Raw genomic sequence first — 21244 nt, 5'->3', positions numbered from 1 at the left:
TATAAAGATGTCGGAGAAATATAGAGACTTCTTCTTCTTCTGCGTTCGTGGGCTTCAACTCCCACGTTCACTCGTATATACGCGAGTGGGCTTTTTACGTGTATGACCGTTTTTACCCCGCCATGTAGGCAGCCATACTCCGCTTTCGGGGGTGTGCATGCTGGGTTTGTTCTTGTTTCCATAATCCACCGAACGCTGACATGGATTACAGGATCTTTAACGTGCGTATTTGATCTTATGCTTGCGTATACACACGAAGGGGGTTCAGGCATTGCCAGGTCTGCACATATGTTGACCTGGGAGATCGTAAAAATCTCCACCCTTTACCCACCAGGCGCCGTCACCGTGATTCGAACCTGGGACCCTCAGATTGACAGTCCAACGCTTTAACCACTCGGCTATTGCGCCCGTCGAAATATAGAGACACTGAGACGTTAACGTTAAAAAGGATACAATAATAAGTGGTATCAAATGCTCCAGGCAGTTCGATCAACATTTGACAAATAAAGACAATTGCAATGTTTTTAAAAAGCGAATATGTGAAATGCTTTTATTTGAGAACATATGTTTATTACTCTTGTTTGATCAAGTTATCTGCGTGTGTGGGGTGGGGTGGGGGGGGGGGGGGGTGCGGTGCGGGTGTGTGCTGATTATCTGGTTGTGGTTTTCCGCAATTCATCTTTATTCTTATCTTATCTGTCTATTATAATCAATGTGCAGTATAGTAGGCTATGTTTATAATTATATTCAAATAATGTTTCTTAATTCTTTCTGTTTTTACATTAAGAATACTAGTTATTACCTGCAGTGTGTGGATGTATGTATGAAACGATGTATGTGATATTTTTTTACATTTGTATCTTCGTAATATTTGTTAGGGCTGTTGTTGGCTTTTACAGTTATGGTCCCCATGTTGTTTACTTGTCTATGTTGTGATAATGCACCTGACCAAATTTCTCCAGGTGGAGATAATAAAGTTATTCTTATCTTATCTTATCTTATGAGGATTGCAAGAAACGCAGGAAGACGATTGGCTGCTGGCAAGGGTGCAGGACCATCATCATAGCAGCAGTGTGCGTGCTGTGTAGAAGCTACACAACCCCCCCCCCTTCCCTCCCCCGTTGTGTATATAGTCGTCCATGCTCCTACAACGTAAACCATCAAAATAAAAATTTTTTTAAAAGTCAAAGAGAGTCTGCCGTGTACCACTTTCGAGAAGAGCAATTCAAGTACTGTGGTCTGCATGACATGCAATCAAACTGGCTTCAGTTGGTGCAACACTGAGATCTTTTTCATACGTTTGAGAGCTTGTCAGTTCATCAGGGACCCCGAGAATCTCTCCCCAGTTTCAGTTTCAGTTGCTCAAGGAGGCGTCACTGCGTTCGGACAAACCATATACGCTACACCACATCTGCCAAGCAGATGCCTGACCAGCAGCGTAACCCAACGCGCTTAGTCAGGCCTTGAGAAAAAAACAACAAAAAACAAAACAAACAAAAACAAACGGGGGAATAAATAATAGATAAGCTTACATAAATAAATAAATAAATGAATAATAATTATAATATAGAGAAAGGTAGTAGTAATAATAATACTAATACTAATAAAATGATTAAAAAAAAAGAAAAAAAAAAGAAAGAAAAAAAAGACAACAATGGTGATAAATAAGCGAATAAATGTAAAACATGAAGACACACATTCACACACACACACACACATGCACAACAGAAATGCACCAAACATGCAGTTTCACAGATATGAAAGCACAGTCAAATACATATAAACGTACATGAGCTCCAACACACACACACACATTACCTTGCACCTCCTCTACCCCAGACATCACAAGCTGAATACTTTGGGGTGTTTCATGGGGCAGAAAGACCCACTTTCCATGGGGCGACAGAGCATCTTTTTTCCATGTTTCTTTGTAAAAAAGAAAAAGAAAAAAAAGAAAAGAAAAAGAAAAAAAGACCCATGCTGTCTACCTGAAAGACAACCACGTATTGTGCTTCGAGAAAGGCCAGTCCATGTGTGTATCCATGCTGTCTACCTGAAAGAACCCCCCTCACTGTGCATCAGTCGAGAAAGGCCAGGTCATTTGTATTCCCATGCTGTCTACTTCAGTGAAAGACAACCCCGTATTATGTTCCGAAAAAGACCAGGTCATGTACATGTGTTCCCATTCTGCAACGCAATGGGTACGTTTTTTCGGAGCGTTTTTTTTTTTTTTTTATAATTTATTTTAAAATTTAAAAAATCCTTTTCTTTTTAAAAGATAAGCGTTATGAAAGGCCATGCTTCAACCGTACGACAGGCCCAAAGAAATCTGGTGAACAATTCCTCCGTACGGCATCCCGATGACTCCTTGCATAGTTCCAGTCATTGATGATCGAGAAGAAGAAGAAGAAGAAGGGTGTGTGAAAGAAACTACATAATTTATTTATTGATTCCAAGCTCTGTCGGCTCATGGCTCACAGCCAAACTGCACGTGTGCACATTAACATGGTTGTGTATCATCTATGTTAACAGATAATTATTTTCTTATCAGCTAATGATGTGTTCATTTACATTGAAAGAATGTTGAACAATGCCAAGACACACTCCGCCGAACCCTGTTAGTTTTGCAGCATGAAAACATGCGATCATGGACGTCATTCACTTTGTGTAAACGTTTTGACAAAACATTCATTCCGTGCGCATCGTCTGCTTGGTTGATTTGTTTCGTTTGAATGGAAATTGCATTCTGGGAAAACATTAAGACTGTCTCATAAAAGTTTTCTTTAAAAAAAAACCCCCACCAAACTGCAACAACTGTTTATGTTTAAAACAAAATAAATTTCTGAATGTTCAGACATTGTTGGAAACAATGACATCCGTGATAACAAATCACCAAAATTCTTTTTATTTTCAACCGTGGTCAACACACCGAGTAATACTTCCTGTTGCCGAGTTCCATTTCCTGTTTCCAATCGGCAGACGGAGGGAGCACGTTGCGGCTTTGTTGTCGGAAAGGTACGTTGTGAACATTCTCTCTCTCTGTCTCTGGACTGACGTACTTCATCATATTGACGTTTATCATCTTTTTTTTTTCTTTTTTTTTCTTTTTTTACGATTCATCACTCAGTAAAAGCTACGCGTCGTGTTTTTTTGTTGTTAATTTTTTTTAAGATCTAATATTTTGAATGCATTTGCTATAATTGCTTTCCTCTTAAGGCGTTGGTGCGAATGTGTTTTATTTATTTTTTTTAGATACGATATCGAACGGAATTTACATCACACCGGGCGGTATCGAGTGAAAAAAAACACGACGTAATCAACACGGCCATTGTGCCGGTAAACCTGACTCTTATCGTCGTGATAAGACAAATATGACGCATGAATGATATTATCATATCATATCATATCAATATCAAGGCGTGCAGACCTGACAAAGTCTTTTGCCCGCTTGAAGTGGGGAAGAAGAAGAGAGTCCCGACATATGCCTGGTGCATTTTTCAACATTGAGTGCACAATGCAATGCGTGAAAAATCAATAAAAATGTAAATAAGTTTTGTATTTAAAATTTTGTAAATGAATATCAAGATCATTTTTAAATATATTTACTGTTCCTGCGGAAACAACGTCTTATGACAAATTATTCCAAACATTTGTTACTCTGTTAGTAAAGAAATGTGCAAATCAGGAAGTTTTTACTGAAACTTTCAATAGTTTGTAGGAATAGCCTCTTGTAGCACTGTTCTCATTCAGTGTAAACAAAGAGTTTATAGTTCTGCTGTCATATAATCCATGAGTCATTTTATACATCTCTATTAAATCACCACAGTCTTCTATATTCTAAACTAGGTAACTGAAGTGCTTGCAACCAAGTATTTTCATATAATCATAGTCCCTATCAGCAAAGCCAATGATTCTTTTAGTAAATCTTTGTTGAACATTTTCAATACTGTCTATATGTTTCACTAAGCCTGTATTCCAAACAACATTCCCATATATATTCTAAGACTGGCCTGACTAATGACTTAAATAATGGCACCATAATGTCTTTACTTTTACACTGTATATTCCCAACTAACATTCCAGTCAATCTATTGGCTTTTTTTTTTTAATGGTTTCATTAGCATGAACATCAAAAGAGAGACCAGAGTCAACAATGACTCCAAGATCTCTCTCTGATGAAGTCTCCTGCAAGTCCGTACCATCCATATAATACTTATAATGTGGATTATTTCTGTCTACGTGTAAAACTTTACATTTATTGCTATTAAATTTAATTTGCCATCTATCAGTCCAGTGTACTAAATTATCAGTGCTAACTTGTAACTTCAATCTACCAACATCAGAATCTACTTCCTCACAGATCTTTGTATCATCTGTAAAGATTTTCACAAAACAGTCTAGCATATCAGGCATGTCATTTATATAATATACAAAGAGTGTGGGCCCCAAGACACTGCCTTGAGGAGCACCACTACTCACCTTAACAGGACACGATGACTCTGTCCCTACTGAACTGAATTTTTCATTCTGTTGATTTCCTGTGTGCTTTGTTTTGTTTTGATCAAAGCAAATCCTTTGTTTTCAAGGTCTTCGTTAAAAATAATTGGTTTTCCCCCCACAAAGTATGTATGGATGTCTGTTTCATCATATTAAAAGGAGATGAAGGTTAAACAAATTAAAATATGCCATTGTTCTCCCTTTCAACTTCAAGAGCAAAAAAATAACTCATAATTGCCTCAAAAAGGTTATGGTTCTGTAATATATTTTTGTTTTTAAAAAGGAACACTTACACTGTCACAGGCATTCACATACCATCTCTCTCACACACACATATTGTGAAAATGTGCATTGGTTGTGTTCATATTTTCTGGTTTTTGTTGTTGTTTTTTTATTGTGTTTTGTTTTTGGTGCTTATGACTAAACTATAGAAAGAATGTGTGCGCACGCATATGCATGCATGCAAATGTTCATTGGATGTGTTCATATTTTCAGATTTAATCACAAAAACAATGGAAAAGATTTCTGAAAACCAAAGAGGGCAGGATGGCAGTCTGCAGATGAAGAGAGCTGCAGACAGAAGATCAAGGAACCGGGAGGCCGCCAGAACCTACAGAGCTCGCATTAAAGCTGACCCTGACCTTCACCATCAGATGAAGGAGAAGGACAAGGAAAGATCACGAAAAAATCGACTCAAACCAGTGTCAGAAGAAAAGAAAGAACATCGACGTCTTTTGCACAGACGATGTCAAGCTCGCTATGCGTAAGTTACTCCTGTCTTCTCTGTTTCTCTATAACTGTTTGTGATGTTCATTATTTTCAATATTGATTTATTTATTTTGCTGCCCCATCATGTGCACCATATCAGTAGCAGTACTGCCATGCCGTTAATTGCAGTCTCCCCTACACCACTGTATCCGAGTTAGTTCATCATTAACTACAACAATTTCATTAAGCTTTTAAAGATGTCATATATGTTTTTAACAGAAGGAATAAACTTGAAAAATGAGTTCATTGAATATAAATAGAATTCAGTGTACTTCCATTCAAACCAAAGAAACATGAGTTTTTTTGTCCTGCGCATGCGCGTGTGGGTAGGCAGGTGGTGGTTTGGGCTCTTCAGAATTTTCAAGTTTTTACTTGTGGAAATTAGCGACAGTTTTAGAGATTGATTGCAGTAAAATACTAAGGGTATCTGACAAACGTTTTTCCTGTTTTAGGACAGAGAATATACACAAGAAACTTGGAAGTTGTGTGAGTGTGAGTACATTCGACCGACTGTTTCTTCAAGATGGTGGCCATCGAAATTGTGCGGTTTTCGAAGTGAGATTACCCTGCTGAGAGACTGTTTTTGTGTCTTCATTAATTTCTTTCCTGGAGTACTCGGAGCATAGTTTTTACATGTCCGTGAACTGGTGAGTAAGACTTTGTACTGTATTTTGCCTGAGGTTATGGTGGTTCCGACGGTGCCAGCTGTTGCTGCTTCTGCTGTTATTGTTGTTGCTGAAAGATTTTTGAATGCCATATAATACAAGGAAGAAGTGGTCATCTGTAGGTAACAAACCCTTCACAAACCCTAAGAAACAAGGTGTAGTTGTTGCAATGGAGGGAAAGGAATCAGCAACTAAACTAAAGCAGCCAACAACCAGACTCCAGAATGTTCTGCAGCAACAGACAGGTCTCATGCTAATGATGACCCTGGTAAATGTGGAATATGCATGAAAAAGGCACTGCAAAATGATAATGCGCTACAATGTGAGATATGCTTTATTTAGTATCACACGGATTGTGAAGGCATGAACAGTCAAACCTACCAACTGCTTGCCAGCGATGCAGAGAGATCAAACCCTCTTATAGTTGACTTCATCAAGTTTTTGCACCTTATACATACTATTATTATTAGTAGTAGTTCTTTTTATATATTTATCTATTATTTATTTACCCCCTTTTTTTCCCCTCAAGGCCTGACTAAGCGCGTTGGGTTACGCTGCTGGTCAGGCATCTGCTTGGCAGATGTGGTGTAGCGTGTATGGATTTGTCCGAACGCAGTGACGCCTCCTTGAGCTACTGAAACTGAAAACTGAAACAAACCCTCTGCTTCCCTACTTCTGCTCTAAGCAGTGCAATACACCAGCATCAGAATTTCTCCGTAGCATGATAGCCTTGGAGTCTGAGGTTAAAACACTATCTACAAGAATGTCAAAAGTGGATAACAAGGTGACGCAAGTGGAAAGCAGAGTGGAAAACAAGGTGACGCAAGTGGAAAGCAGAGTGGAAAACAAGGTGACGCAAGTAGAAAGCAGAGTGGAAAACAAGGTGACGCAAGTGGAAAGCAGAGTGGAAAACAAGGTGACGCAAGTGGAAAGCAGCGTGGAAAACAAGGTGACGCAAGTAGAAAGCAGCGTGGAAAACAAGGTGACGCAAGTAGAAAGCAGCGTGGAAAACAAGGTGATGCAAGTAGAAAGCAGCGTGGAAAACAAGGTGATGCAAGTAGAAAGCAGCGTGGATAACAAGGTGACGCAAGTGGAAAGCAGAATGGAAGACATTGAGGAAGGCAGGTTCACAGATAACATGATTGACACTGTGAAGGAGGTCGCCAAGACACAAGCCCAAGCAGTCAGTGATGGGGCGGCCACAGCAGAGGGGAGTGAAAAGGCAAAGGAACAGGTGATGTTAGAACTAGAGGACAGGATAAGAAGAAAATCAAATGCCTTGGTCTTCGGTTTTCCAGAATCCAATGAACAGTCAGCAGGGGTAAGAAAGACAGACAAATTGTTGGGCAACTCCTTGGGAGCATAGACTGTGAGCACAAACCAGTGGACTTGGTATGACTGGGGAATAAAACTGATGGCAAAGCAAAATGTCGGCCACTTTTGCTAAAATTTGGCTCAGAAGTGATCAGGGACAGTGTTAACGCATCCTTCCATGAGAGGAGAAAGGCAGCACCTGTTGAGGGGGAATGTGATAGTGACGACACTCTCTCAAAAATTATTATGAGGAGGGATATGACACAGACTGAGAGAAATGAGGAGGCGGTGCTATATAAAGAGCTTGTGGCCAGACATCCGGAATCGCGGACTTCGGGGGACCAGTGTGCTCATTGGGTATGACGCAAAGGTCGGGTGGTGAACATCGGTGCCTACCTGAAAGGGGGGGGGGGGGAACCGATGTAGGTCGAAAAAATTGAAGAAGACAGCTCGCAATGTTGTAAATAGTGTTGACGAGAGGTTTTCATCTTTTAAATCTGGTTTTAGTGTTAAACATGTGGTAACTGCAGGAACGCAGGAACACACTTTTTCTTCTAAGTTTTGTAAGTGTTTGTATATGAATGCTGACCAGCTGATGAATAAAAGAAATGAACTTATTGCTTTATTTGAAATCCAGAAACCAGATGTTGTGGGCATAACTGAAGTGAAGCCTAAAAGCTACAGATAACTATTGAGGAGTGTGAACTTGCTGAGGAAGGCTACGAGCTATTTCATAACATGGGAAATGCTGGGAGAGGACTTGCTCTCTATGTACGCAGTGACTTGAAGCCATCATTGGTGGACTCATTGGACAGTGACTTTTCTGAATACATTTTTGTTCAATGCCATCTTGGACAACAGGAGAGTTTGACCTTAGGGTTGATTTATAGAAGTTGTAGTAGCCCAGATGAGAACAATCGTAAACTGAATGAACTGCTTCAAAAAGCAACAGCACATGCTTCAGGTCAGCTCTTGGTCATGGGCGATTTAAAACTATCCAGAGATTGATTGGATACTTGAACAGGGCAGGACTGGTCCAGAGCATGCAGCATCTCTGTTTCTGAGAGCAACTAAAGACTGCTACCTTATGCAGCACCAAGTTGAGCCCACTCGCTACTAAGAGGGAGAAAAGTCCAGCGTCTTGGACCTTGTGTTCACTACCTTCAGTGTATGTTCTGCCTGCCAGTGCTAACCACCATTGCACTTGCCATTGCCTGCACGTCACATGCACATAAGTTTTAATAGATTTCGGATGACGAACAGGCCCGTGACGGGGCATCAACCGTCTGATAGTCTAGTAAAGTCAAGTCATGGTTAGAAGGTGGGTGGGGAAGGAATATAGTAACGCAGGTTTTTTTTTGTTTTATATATATATATATAAAGTGGTTTATTTTTCACGCACATTAACATTTATTGTTAATTGGTACATGATCTTATTTAGAAATGTGTCAGTTATTCTCTTTCTTCCTCACACACATCATGTCCAAACACATACCAGATATGTACACTTTGTGTGTACATGATGACTTCACTCGACATACTCTTAACTCTTTGTGTGTACATAATGTTTTTACTTCAACATACTCTTTGTGTGTACATAATCCGATAATGTTTTCACTTTGACATACTCTTTGGAGTGTACACGTTTTCACTTTGATCAGCTGGAAAGGCTTCAATGTCTTTACGCTGTTCACTTCAACATACTGCATTTGTTCGATAGGGTTTCATTACTGAATGTATTCTAACGTGAATAGATGATACACAGTCAGTTCCTTTCAGAGTTTTTTTAAATTTTTTTATTGTTAATTGGTACATGATCTTATTTAGAAATGCGTCAGTTATTCTCTTTCTTCCTCACACACATCATGTCCAAACACATACCAGATATGTACACTTTTTTTCCCCCAAAATAGCCTCCCTTCCCTGCCTCTTCCTTGTCTTTAGTTTCTCCAGTTTTAGAGTTATGCGTGCGTGAGAATGACTGGTGCGAAAGCGCTCAGATTTGTTTCTGCACAAGATTCAGCGCTATATAAGTACCATTATTTTTATTATTTTTTTTTTCATGCTGTTGATGCTTTTTCCCTTTTTAATTAAAAACTATGCTGTTTGTGTTTGTGTGTGTGTGCAGTGCAAAGAAAAAGGCTGAAAGTGAAACAAAGGATGCAAAGAAAAAGGCTGAAAGTGAAACAAAGGATGCAAAGAAAAAGGGCGAAGAAGCAGCAATGAAAGGGACATCAGCTCAACGGATGTCAGTGGACAGAGCTCAAGCCGAGAAGAGGCGAGAGTGTATCAGGCTGGCTGTCCGGAAGCATCGTGCAGCTCAACACCCGGACAAGAAAAGCCAAGTGAACATGGCAAGTCGTGACCACTACTATAGAAAAAAGGTAGAAAAAGAGGAGGCTGTGAGGATAAAGAGAGAGAAAGCTAGTATGACGGTACAGTTAAATGCTTCAAATCAGGTGGATGATTCAAATCAGGTGGAACAATTCAGTGCTTCTGAGGTGGAACAATTTAGTGCTTCAACCCAGGTGAAACTAGTCGATGCTTCAACTCAGGTGAAACCAGTCGATGCTTCAACTCAGGTGGAACTATTCAAAGCTTCTGAGGTGGAACAGTTCACTGCTTCAGCTCGGGGGGAACAATTCAGTGCTTTGACATCACAGGTGGAACAATTCAAAGCTTCTCAGCTGGAAAAAACTCATGCTTCAACTCAGGTGGAACTATTCATAGCTTCTGAGGTGGAACAGTTCACTGCTTCAGCTCGGGGGGAACAATTCAGTGCTTTGACATCACAGGTGGAACAATTCAAAGCTTCTCAGCTGGAAAAAACTCATGCTTCAACTCAGGTGGAACTATTCATAGCTTCTGAGGTGGAACAGTTAAATGCTTCAGCTCGGGGGGAACAATTCAGTGCTTCGACATCACAGGTGGAACAATTCAAAGCTTCTCAGCTGGGAAAAACTAAGGTGGAACAACTCGGTGCTTCGACTCAGGTGGAACAACTTGGTGCTTCGACTCAGGTGGAGCAACTTGGTGCTTGTACTCAGGTGGAACAATTCAGTGCTTGTACTCAAGTGGAACAATTCAGTGCTTCTACTCATGTGGAACTATGCAATGCTTCTACTCAGCTGAAACAATTCAAAGCTTCTACTCAGCTGGAAATATGTAATGCTTCTACTCAGCTGGAACAATTCAATGCTTCTATCCCACAGGTTGAAGAGTTCATTGCTTCTAGTTCTACTCAAAAGATCAAAGAGTTCAGTGCTGATACTCAAAAGGTGGAACAGTCAAATGCTGCCACTCAGAAGGTGGAATCATGATTCAGCACTTCCACACAAAAAGGTGGGGCACTTCAGTGTTTCCACTGAAAAGACGGGACAGTTCAATGTTTCTACTCAAAAGATTGAACAGTTCAGTGCTGCTACTTAAAAAAAAAAAAAAAGAACAGTTCAGTCACACGACCTCAACACAAAGGGAAAAATTCAGCAGCTCGCTTGAACCTGAAACTGAAAGCCTCTTGCAAACAAGCATGTATGGTCTTTTATATAAGTTACACTGGCTTCCAGTATCTGAGAGACTGAAAGTTCACAACAGCTTGTGTATTCGTTTTAATCCATTCACAACAGCTTGTATACGTTTTAATCCGCAGACTGGTTCTGCACCCTTGTGCATTTCTGGCAGAGTAAAGAAATGTACAGTGCACCCTGTCTTGACCTGTGTTCTTTGTCTGACACATGCATGTTTGAAACAAGATTCAAACACTCCACTGTTGGACGCTGCCATTCTTTCTCTGTCTCTGGAACTTGCATTTGGAATGAACTTCCTCTTTCACTTAGTCAGGTCTCCGCACTCAGCTCTTTCAAGTCTGGCCTTAAAAGCTAACTCTTCACAAGATAGTCTCCCTCCCTTGCTTCCTTCTCTTCAGTTTCTTCAGTTTTAGAGTTATACATGCCTGCGAATTACTGGTGTATAAGTGCTTAGATTTGTCTCTGCACAAGATTCAGCACTATATCAATACTATTATTATTATTTAATCCTGTACAACAGACACAAGTGGAGTGATGGCCTAGAGGTAACGCGTCCTTCTAGGAAGTGAGAGAGAATCTGAGCGCGCTGGTTCGAATCACGGCTCAGCCGCCGATATTTTCTCCCCCTCCACTAGACCTTGAGTGGTGGTCTGGACGCTAGTCATTCGGATGAGACGATAAACCGAGGTCCCGTGTGCAGCATGCACTTAGCGCACGAAAAAGAACCCACGGCAACAAAAGGGTTGTTCCTGGCAAAATTATGTAGAAAAATCCACTTTGATAGGAAAAACAAATAGAACTGCACGCAGGGAAAAATACAAAAAATAATGGGTGGCGCTGTAGTGTAGCGACGCGCTCTCCCTGGGGAGAGCAGCCCGAATTTCACACAGAGAAATCTGTTGTGATAAAAAGAAATACAAATACAAATACCACAGGTTCCCAACATTTCACACTACACTCCTTGGTTCTGCTGTTCTACAGTTGCATTTTTCAAATATAAAAAAAACATGTATGTTCTAACAATACTGTAAACTGTAGATTGCACATTTCAAATATAAAAAAACATATGTTCTACCAATACTGTAAACTGTAGATTGCACCTTTCAAATATAAAAACATATTTGTTCTAACAATATTGTTAACTATAGACCATTCTCCCCCCCCAGGCCATCTTTGAACATGCCATAATTTCTGGTCTACAGAACACACCTGGTATGTGTGTTGGTCAGTGTGTGTATGGGTGTGTTGGTGTGTGTGAGTGCACATGTATGGATGAGTTATTGCATGCTTCATATTGCGTAAATGCACATACATGCCTATGTTCAGTGTGTATACAATGACAGCATTTCTTGATTCTGAAGTCTGAGAAACAACAGTAATGTGTAGACAGATATTCCACTCATGTAAAGGATGCCACCTTCAGTTCTGATCATCTGAATGATGTGTGTCTTGTCATGTGGCTAACTTTCCCTTTCCTCTAACATCACTTTATCCCTCTTACACTATGTTTCAAACAAGTGGCAGAAAAAAAAGAAAAACACCTTCAAACCAGCAAACACTCAAGCACACACACACTCGGCTATACTAACATTTTTACCCGTCCACTCTTTGATGTTGAAGTCAGAAATAAAATCTACCCAAATGGATATACCTGTTTCTGACGAGCATGTCCACCATCTCTGGTTCAACATTCTTATAATTAACATTTTCACCCGTCGGCAGTACAAAACATACGTGAAAATCTCCAAAATGGGTAAAAATGTTAATTATACATATAAAAGTTTGTCGACTATAGAAGAGGATTTTAAAATGAACTTGTCCACATTAGAAAGGTGTCTAAAAATGGAGTGCTGCTTTGGGGGTACATGTATTGAGTTGTGCACTTCAAAACTGTAAACGGAATGAAGTGTGGTGTCCTTCGCGCGAGGCTGAAAACGAAAGTGCATGACGACACAAGGGTTTGCGATTGAAACAGGTATACCCATTTGGGTAGATTTTATTTCTGACTTCAACATCGAAGAGTGGATGGGTAAAAATTTTAATATTGCCACACACTCAAACACACACACACACATGCTCACACAGATGATATACATACACAAGACATCAAATGCACTCAAAGCAATAGTGGAGCACAACTGATATTTATTTCAACCTGTATGGTGTTATCTAGTCACACAATTTCCAAAACTCACCACACACAAGTAAATACAGATAAATTTGGCCTCTGACGGGCGACCCATTTTTACTTTGATCGTACACAGCACAAAACAACACAACACAGTTACATCAGAAACCTTCACCGTGTTGTTCAGAAGGCATTGGTGATTTGAATTATATAAACTGCATTATTTACCATATTTGATTTTCAATTTGCATAGAAACATCTTGGCATGAAACAAATAAGCGAAACATGAAACAGTAACATGAAGGACATAGTATTTTGTGAAGCACCAGTTTTGGACCAACGAATATTACGTCTTGTTCTCGTGTCAGGTGGCGATCAGCCATCTGTCAGAGTGTATGAGATAAATACTGATGAGGGCACGAGAGAGTGTGCGCGCACGCATGCTCTGGACTGTCTGTAACCGTGCATATAATATTAAAAAAAAATAACCCAAAAACGCCCCAACATTTCACAGACAACCAGTTCATTGTAACCATCTAACTTTGATCACACTCATTTTACAAACTGACAAACAAAAACAAACTATTAACACAATTCATATCTTCGATCGCACTTATTTTACAAACTGACAAACAAAAAGAATCAACACAATTCATATCTCCTGTCCGCAATCATTTCATTCCATCTCGACAGTCTCTGTCGCAACAATGACAATTTCATTCGGCCTTTACGTTCTTTTGTGTATGCACGGTCTTGTAACAATAATTAGCAAAACCATTCTTAAATAAATGAAAATATAATACTGTATTTTATATAAAATATATGTTAATGAAAAACGATTTTTTGCAAATGATGATGATGAAAATTTTTTGTGTTTTGTAATCTGCATATTTTGACAGATTTCATTACCAAAAATACTGCTTTTTGCATGCACCACTTTGCTCATCATTTTTTTAATTTCAATCCTGTCATTTCAAAGTGAACAAAAAACACCGGACAGATCCATGCAAAGCTTGCCATTCACCTTTGCATTTTTTCTGTCGCAAAATGATAAATACAGGTGTTCAAACCAAACATGGTACACAATGTCAGACTGTTAGCAGTTAGTAAGAAATGTCATGTGTACGGTACATGTACGTATGTTAGTGCTTTTACCAGTCACATTATACACACGTGCGCACACCCACAAAAAGGTACACAGAGTTCAATCATAACCATTTCTGATAATTTCTGCATTCATTCTTTCACTGAACAGTGAACAAAATATCAAACGTGTATAAATGTATTTAAAATATATATGTCATTTAAAAGAAAGGTTACAAAAAAAAAAAAAAAAAAAGGGGGAAAAAAAAGTCCAGAAACACTCCACCATGTCACTGTTAAAATTCACATCCCTCGGAAGACATGAACTGACAATGTGTACACACAAACATCCCCCCCAAACTTAAGCTTCATACACACTACGCATCTTTCCACTACAAACACATCCCCATGAAGTTGAACACAAGCCTGCATACACATTACACATGTATCCACTACACACGTTCCCCCCAGAACACAAGCCTTCATACACACTACACATGTACCCACTACACACACACACGTCCCCCCCCCCACCCCCCAGAACACCAGCCTTCATACACACTAAACATGTACCCACTACACACACACACGTCTCCCCCCACCCCCCAGAACACAAGCCTGCATACACACTAAACATCTTTTCACTACTCATACATCCCTCATGATACACGCCAGCACGTGTAACCACGGTGCCCACCCACAATTCTTCACACAACCGTGTACCCTGCAGCTCTATACCGTCCCTACTGTGTAGACGGGGGGAGGGGTGGGGGTGTACACTGTCTTCAATACACAGTTCATATGGGGGGTGGGGGGGGGGGGGGGGAGGGGTAACAACTATCAATACACACCACTCATCAGGGGTGGGGGTGGGGGTACACATTCCTAAATACACATCGTTCTTTGTGGAGTAAGGTAGGTTGTACACATTCATAAATACATGCTGTTTATATGGAGGGGGGAAGTGTATGCATACACACCGTTCATCACAGGTTACACCCCCCACCCCCCGCCCCGGACTGTCCAATAAACATGACAAAACAACAACCAATTAACCAACAAATGTGGACAATAATAAATATCAATATTAAACAACGGCAATGATGATACTTTGAGTAACATCCAGCAAGCCATCAACTACAAAAATACGCAAAAAAAAAGAAGAAAAAAAGAATGACCTTATATCATCACATAATAATGCCGACACACATCAAATTGACTCAATAGCGTAACAGTTACACACCGCCAGAATGACTGTTCTGCCCCGTTTTATGACGGTTAAATGACCCCCCCCTCCCCCTCTCCCCATTCGTCTCTTTTTCCTCGATGCAATACAAATTGCATATTCCAACATGCAGTCAGACCATCGCACACAATGACCCATCTTTCATACACCATGTAATCGTGTCTGACACATGCACATCTTTCATGCACCATGTTATCACAACACACACGGACGCATACACATCTTTTCAGACATGTAATCATGTCTGACACACTGACACATACACATCTTTCAGACAACATACACATTTTTCAGACACTGTGTAATCATGTCTGACACACTGACACATACACATCTTTCATGCACCATGTTATCAAAACACACACTGACACATACACATTTTTCAGACACTGTGTAATCATGTCTGACACACTGACACATACACATCTTTCATGCACCATGTTATCATGTCTGACACATACACATTTTTCAGACACTGTGTAATCATGTCCGACACACACACACATCTTTAAGACACCATGTAAACACATCAATTTACACACCTACCATATCAACTCTGCATTCCATTTTTCTGAAGTGCAACCAGTTACAGTATGAGTACAGTCATGTCTGATAAAATTTCAACCTATTCCTGTCTTTGTGGCCTGGAACTTTACAGGAAGAATCACACACACTTTCTGACAGGAGGAATCACAAACACTTTCTGACAGGAAGAACTGCAAACACTTTCTGAACACAGAGAAACCAACATGGGCAGAAATAATTATGGTGGAAGGAGAGGTTGAGATTGTCTGGATAATATTTTCTTCCAAGTTCACTGGCTTTCCGGTGAATTCGTCGTAATATTCACAAGCAGCAAGTACACCACTTGTGCTTCTTCTTCTGCGTTCACTCGTATGCACACGAGTGGGCTTTTACGTGTATGACCGTTTTTACCCCGCCATGTAGGCAGCCATACTCCGTTTTCAGGGGTGTGGATGCTGGGTATGTTCTTGTTTCCATAACCCACCGATCGCTGACATGGATTACAGGATCTTTAATGTGCGTATTTGATCTTCTGCTTGCATATACACACGAAGGGGGTTCAGGCACTAAGCAGGTCTGCACATATGTTGACCTTGGAGATCGTAAAAATCTCCACCCTTTACCCACCAGGCGCCGTCACCGTGATTCGAACCGGGGACCCTCAGATTGACAGTCCAACGCTTTAACCACTCGGCTATTGCGCCCGTCCACCAGTTGTACAAATGTGGTGTTATGTCAAGAATAATCATTTCATTTTAGCATGTGCAAAGACTTTTTATCACATCTTGAAACTGTACATTGATCAAAACTGGATCTGCCAAGCAGAAATCATTCATTCGCAAAATCCCTATCCTGGAAACGATCTGATACAGACTCTTGAAGACTGGATTTTTTAATTACTGCTATGCAGCTGTATTTCTGTAATAAACACTGATTCAGTTTCCTGAAACTCAACACCTGATCATTCTTTCAGTACAAAGACCCATTTTCAAAAGAAAAAACATCAATATTGAGGCATCAACTAAAAAAAAAAGAAAAAGGAAAAAAAAAAAAGTCTTCCTCCTCATCATTTCAATCACATCAATGTTCTCAACTGTCTTCCCACGTACCAAATCCAGCCATTCATCCTGAACAAAACCAGTTCTATCACAATGACAACCACCGCTGCCTTCACACAAACATGTTCAAGTCTGAGAAAAGGATATGTGCAGAGCATGACTTTTCACACAAACCTGTAACAGTCTGTGAAGGGCAAATGCAAAGTACAAGTGTATGTCCTTGAAATGTGGTGCAAATGCAAAGTAAAAGTGTATGTCCTTGAAATGTGGCAATGTACTAACTATCATGACAGTATCATTCTGCATGGAAGGAAAAATCGTGCTAGTTTTCTCTTGACTAGTTTTCAGACTCCAAAATGCACACTACATGATGCACATCAATTTTCCACTTAACACATGCACATACCACACACATGCATAAGTGACACACATGAATGCTCCAACACACCCATCGGAACAACACACCGACTTAAACTGTCCACAGTACACACAATACTATACATCTTGCAGAACACATGTGATGTTCCACAAAACACACAATACACATTCTACAGAACAACATACACTCAATACACATTCTGCAGAACAACATACACTGATGTTCCACCATACACAATTTGCAAAACATACACTGGTGTTCCACCATACACACAGTACTACACATGTTGCAGAACATATATGGATGTTTTACTGTGCACATCCTGCAGGATAACACCATACAGTATCTCCGAAAGTCAACATGAAACCAGAGCTGACAACAATAAGCATTGCCATGTTCACAGATATGGGACAACTGCCAAAGTCACCATGCTCTTATCATAAACAAATGATACATGACTGGAATAAATAATAATAATCGTCACACAATTATACACATAATACAAATGAAATACATGACACAAGCAACACAAAAAAAACAACAACAACCAACAACAAAGGTTCTGAAGAGATAAGTAAATGCAGGTTACAGCAATACCAACGACAGCTGTGAAACGCATGCTTGTAAAACCGTGACCTAAATTCTATTTGTTTGTTCTTGTTCTTGTTGCTTATAGATTGTACTCATACCCAGATTCAAACACTCGACTGTTGGCCACCGTTCTTTCTCTGTCTCTGGACCTTGCGATTGGAATGAACTTTCCTCTTTCGATTCATCAAGTCTCCACTCTCAGCTCTTTCAAGTCTGGCCTTAAAACCCACCTCTTCCCAAAATATCCTCCCTTGCCTGCCCTTCCTGTCTTTAGTTTCTACAGTTTTAGAGTTATGCATGCGTGTGAATGACTGGTGCGAAAGCGCTTTGATTTGTCTCTGCACAAGATTCAGCGCTATATAAATACCATTATTATTATTATTATTATTATTATAGTCCAGCCAACCGCACAGGGCCAGAACAGGACTGTCAAACCATACAAATGCTCAACCGCATCAACACAAAACTGTCACATAAACAAAAAAAACAACAAAAAAATGATAAAACAAACCCAGAGAACACCGTTCATGACACAGTATCCAAACCATTTATCTCCTCTGGGGCAAATAAGACTAGGCCATGCTGAGGACGCCAGCCATTCAGCTTAATTTATCATACCTAGATTACCAAAAATCTTCTGTTTGTTTACATGCACATGTCAGAGAAATGTGTTTCAGCACAAACACCCTTATAGTTCTGACGGTCACTCACAGTGTGTCAAAGAGGACTCCACATTATGTATGGTTAACTCTCTCTGGACGACGGAATGCGTGAGCATTCCTACATAAAATGTATTCGGTTTCGGACAATGGAATGGAATAGCATTTTCCAAAAAAATAAAAATCCATCACGTGCTGTACATGTGATTCTGTGATTAGCCAAGCAGAGTGTGCTATTCTGGGTCACTCCACAACCGAATGGTATGACTGGCCAGCCTGTCATGTGTGGCCTGTCTCGCACACACGCTGACAAAGTCACTGACCGGTCGTCTGCTCGTGTGCCAGCCTGTTAGTAAAGCGGGTTCTTCTCAAAATGTTGTGGAATGAACAAGGCAGACCGCAACGTTGCAGCGTTGCCGAAGTACTTGAAATGCTATAAACTGAAGGGTTGGACACTGAAGAGGTGGATGATGACGAAGAAGAAAGTGAATTAAGTGCAGAAAGCGAGCATGGGTATGGTGATTTGGGGTGAAAAATTGGCATTATTTTCTTCATATTGGCAACTATAAAAATAAGATGAGAAATTTTTATTTTATTTTATTTTTGTACATGTAACAGACCAACACATAATCAACAAGTTCTGAAAGTTTCATTTTCTTACTCTGTATTTTGTATTTTTTGTAATTTTTTTTCCCCCAAACCCTTACAAATAGGCTGTCTGTGGGGAAAAGCAAGGGAGAAAACTTGTCATCCCCAGTGAGTTAATGTTGAAAGGTCCCACAGCTTTCTTCGACCATCAGGACTAGCGTCTAGAGATCGGCACAGGAAGGCAGGCCCAATACTCTATGATCATCAGGACAGGAAAGCAGGGCCTGATCCTCACCGGTATATGGCTCAAACAGGAAGAGGTGTGTAAACTACCAAAACCATCTTGTTAAGTAAAACTGGTTTGTTTGCCTTTTATTTTTCCTTTTCTTTTTAGACAGGTAGCTGGTCTTCCATTTTCAATTTATTTATCCTAATCCCACCCCCATCCCAACTCCTTTTTCTATCACACCCCTGTCGTCTTACTCAAAAAGAGAAAAAAAAAGTTAATACAGGCGCAATATCCAAAGTTGTTCTCCTTATAAACATAATTATGACGTGCCTCAAATCACTGCCTGTTCGTTTATCTATATGATAGGGATTTGTGATGGTCTCTTTCACAAACACATGTACAAACTCACGTGTGCATGCACATGCACACACATGTACACGTGCGCATACAGTCGCATGCACACACACACACACACACCAGCAAAAATGCAGGCTCTTTCCTGAGGCAACACTTTGATACACATATCCCATCCCAAGTGAACCTGGTTAGATTTCATCCACACCAGAAACGAAATTAATAAACACACAAACAAAATAAAAATAAAAACAAAACCAAAGGAAAAAAAAAAAAGCAGAAAAAAAAAATCCACCTCTTTGCAGTGAATGTTATCTGCCCAGACATAAGGCACCAACACACTTCACTTCAACCACAAAATGCCGACCACCTTAAAACGAAACAGGCACACCAACATGTCCATGATGTTCCTCGGTCATTGAACACCTTCCCCTCTGTTCAGCACATTTGGAGAAACAAATACACACACACTACATAGACACACACACACACACACACACACACACAAATGCCAACATCACACATACACAAACACCACTACACACATGCAACAAAGAAAAAAAACAAACATTGCCCATGCACATATACAGAACACACATACAAACACACTACTCCCACACACACCACACCCACACCCCAAAAACGTCCCTCGCCCTCCCAACACACAAAACACTACACACTTACACAATCCACAACCCTCCCCCCTCCAACTTCAGCCTCTCTCAGCAGACACACACACACAAACCCTCCAGGCCCCCCCCCCTTCCAACAAACAAATCCTCAAGTCCACCCCACACCTTCCCACCCCCCCCCCCCGCCCCCCCACAGCCAGGACGGAAGACAAGAGCCACAAGCCAGCACAGCCTCTCAGAAACCAAAGGTGTTGGTGCTGAAGTCGTAGATGTCATCACTGGAGGAGGATGGGGGGTGGTGGAGGCGGGGGGACAGCCTGTGCTGGGGGTTGGGGGGGTCCACCAGGTGTGCCAACTCATCGTCAGGGGGGTTGTTGTCGTCGTCGTCATCGTCGTCCGGCTCAAAGTCGTCCTCGTAATGGCTGAAAACACAACACACACACACACATAGGGCATCTTAGTTTTGAGACAGGTGGGGGGGGGTGGGGGGGGGGGGAGGGGGGGAATGTGAGGGGAAGGGGTGGAAATCATGTTTAATGGATTCCTTCTTCCTAACAAAATGAAACAACAGCAACAGTAAATCAGAAATATGTGCATAATTACTTAAGTATTTACATAACTTCATAAATTCTTTTATTCAAAGTGTGTGCGTGCATGCATGCATGTGTGTGTGTGTGTGTGTGTGCAGGAGCAACGAACAGCAAAATTCACCCTCTTTGTCAACTAGACGACAGTGAAATGTTCTTTGCTTACTCATCGTGCCTGGTTCCCTTTGCAAAATCTTCCCTCAACAGTGCACTCATACACCCCCCCCCCCACCCCCCCCCCCATTTTCTCAAGCCTTGCATCCACCACATGTTTTCTATTTCATCTCTGTGCTTCAGGCTTAGGCATGCCCAGTGTGAAAACGCTTTGATCTGTTTCTACACAAAATAATTTATTTTCATTATTATTATCATTATCATAAAAAAACAACAACATGACAACTATTATTCTTATTG

General features: G+C 40.6%; 2 protein-coding genes across 7 annotated transcripts in view; one reads left to right on the top strand and one right to left on the bottom strand.

Moving 5' to 3' along the window:
• The first annotated feature begins 2984 nt into the window (after positions 1–2984).
• LOC143275595 (uncharacterized) lies at positions 2985–10899 on the top strand. The gene is made up of 3 exons (XM_076579816.1): positions 2985–3015; positions 4993–5260; positions 9373–10899. Exons 2-3 carry the CDS (start codon positions 5010–5012, stop codon positions 10562–10564), a joined length of 1443 nt encoding a protein of 480 aa, XP_076435931.1. The 5' UTR covers positions 2985–3015; positions 4993–5009; the 3' UTR covers positions 10565–10899.
• A 1997-nt stretch (positions 10900–12896) lies between these two features.
• LOC143275585 (serine/threonine-protein phosphatase 2A regulatory subunit B'' subunit delta-like) overlaps positions 12897–21244 on the bottom strand; it is a 118107-nt gene continuing 109759 nt past the window's right edge. For 4 of the 6 annotated variants that reach the window (XM_076579791.1, XM_076579792.1, XM_076579788.1 and 1 more), the window contains one exon: positions 12897–20665. In XM_076579791.1, the coding sequence (XP_076435906.1) occupies positions 20479–20665 (187 nt within the window). In that variant the 3' untranslated portion in view covers positions 12897–20478. The remainder of the gene's footprint in view (positions 20666–21244) is intronic. The other 2 variants (XR_013053442.1, XR_013053443.1) reach the window with 1 other exon arrangement.

The sequence above is a fragment of the Babylonia areolata genome, chromosome 30 (assembly GCF_041734735.1).
Source record: "Babylonia areolata isolate BAREFJ2019XMU chromosome 30, ASM4173473v1, whole genome shotgun sequence".
NCBI lineage: Eukaryota > Metazoa > Mollusca > Gastropoda > Neogastropoda > Buccinidae > Babylonia > Babylonia areolata.
The sequence above is the reverse complement of the archived record's forward strand: the minus strand, read 5'-3'. Positions and strand labels throughout refer to the sequence as shown.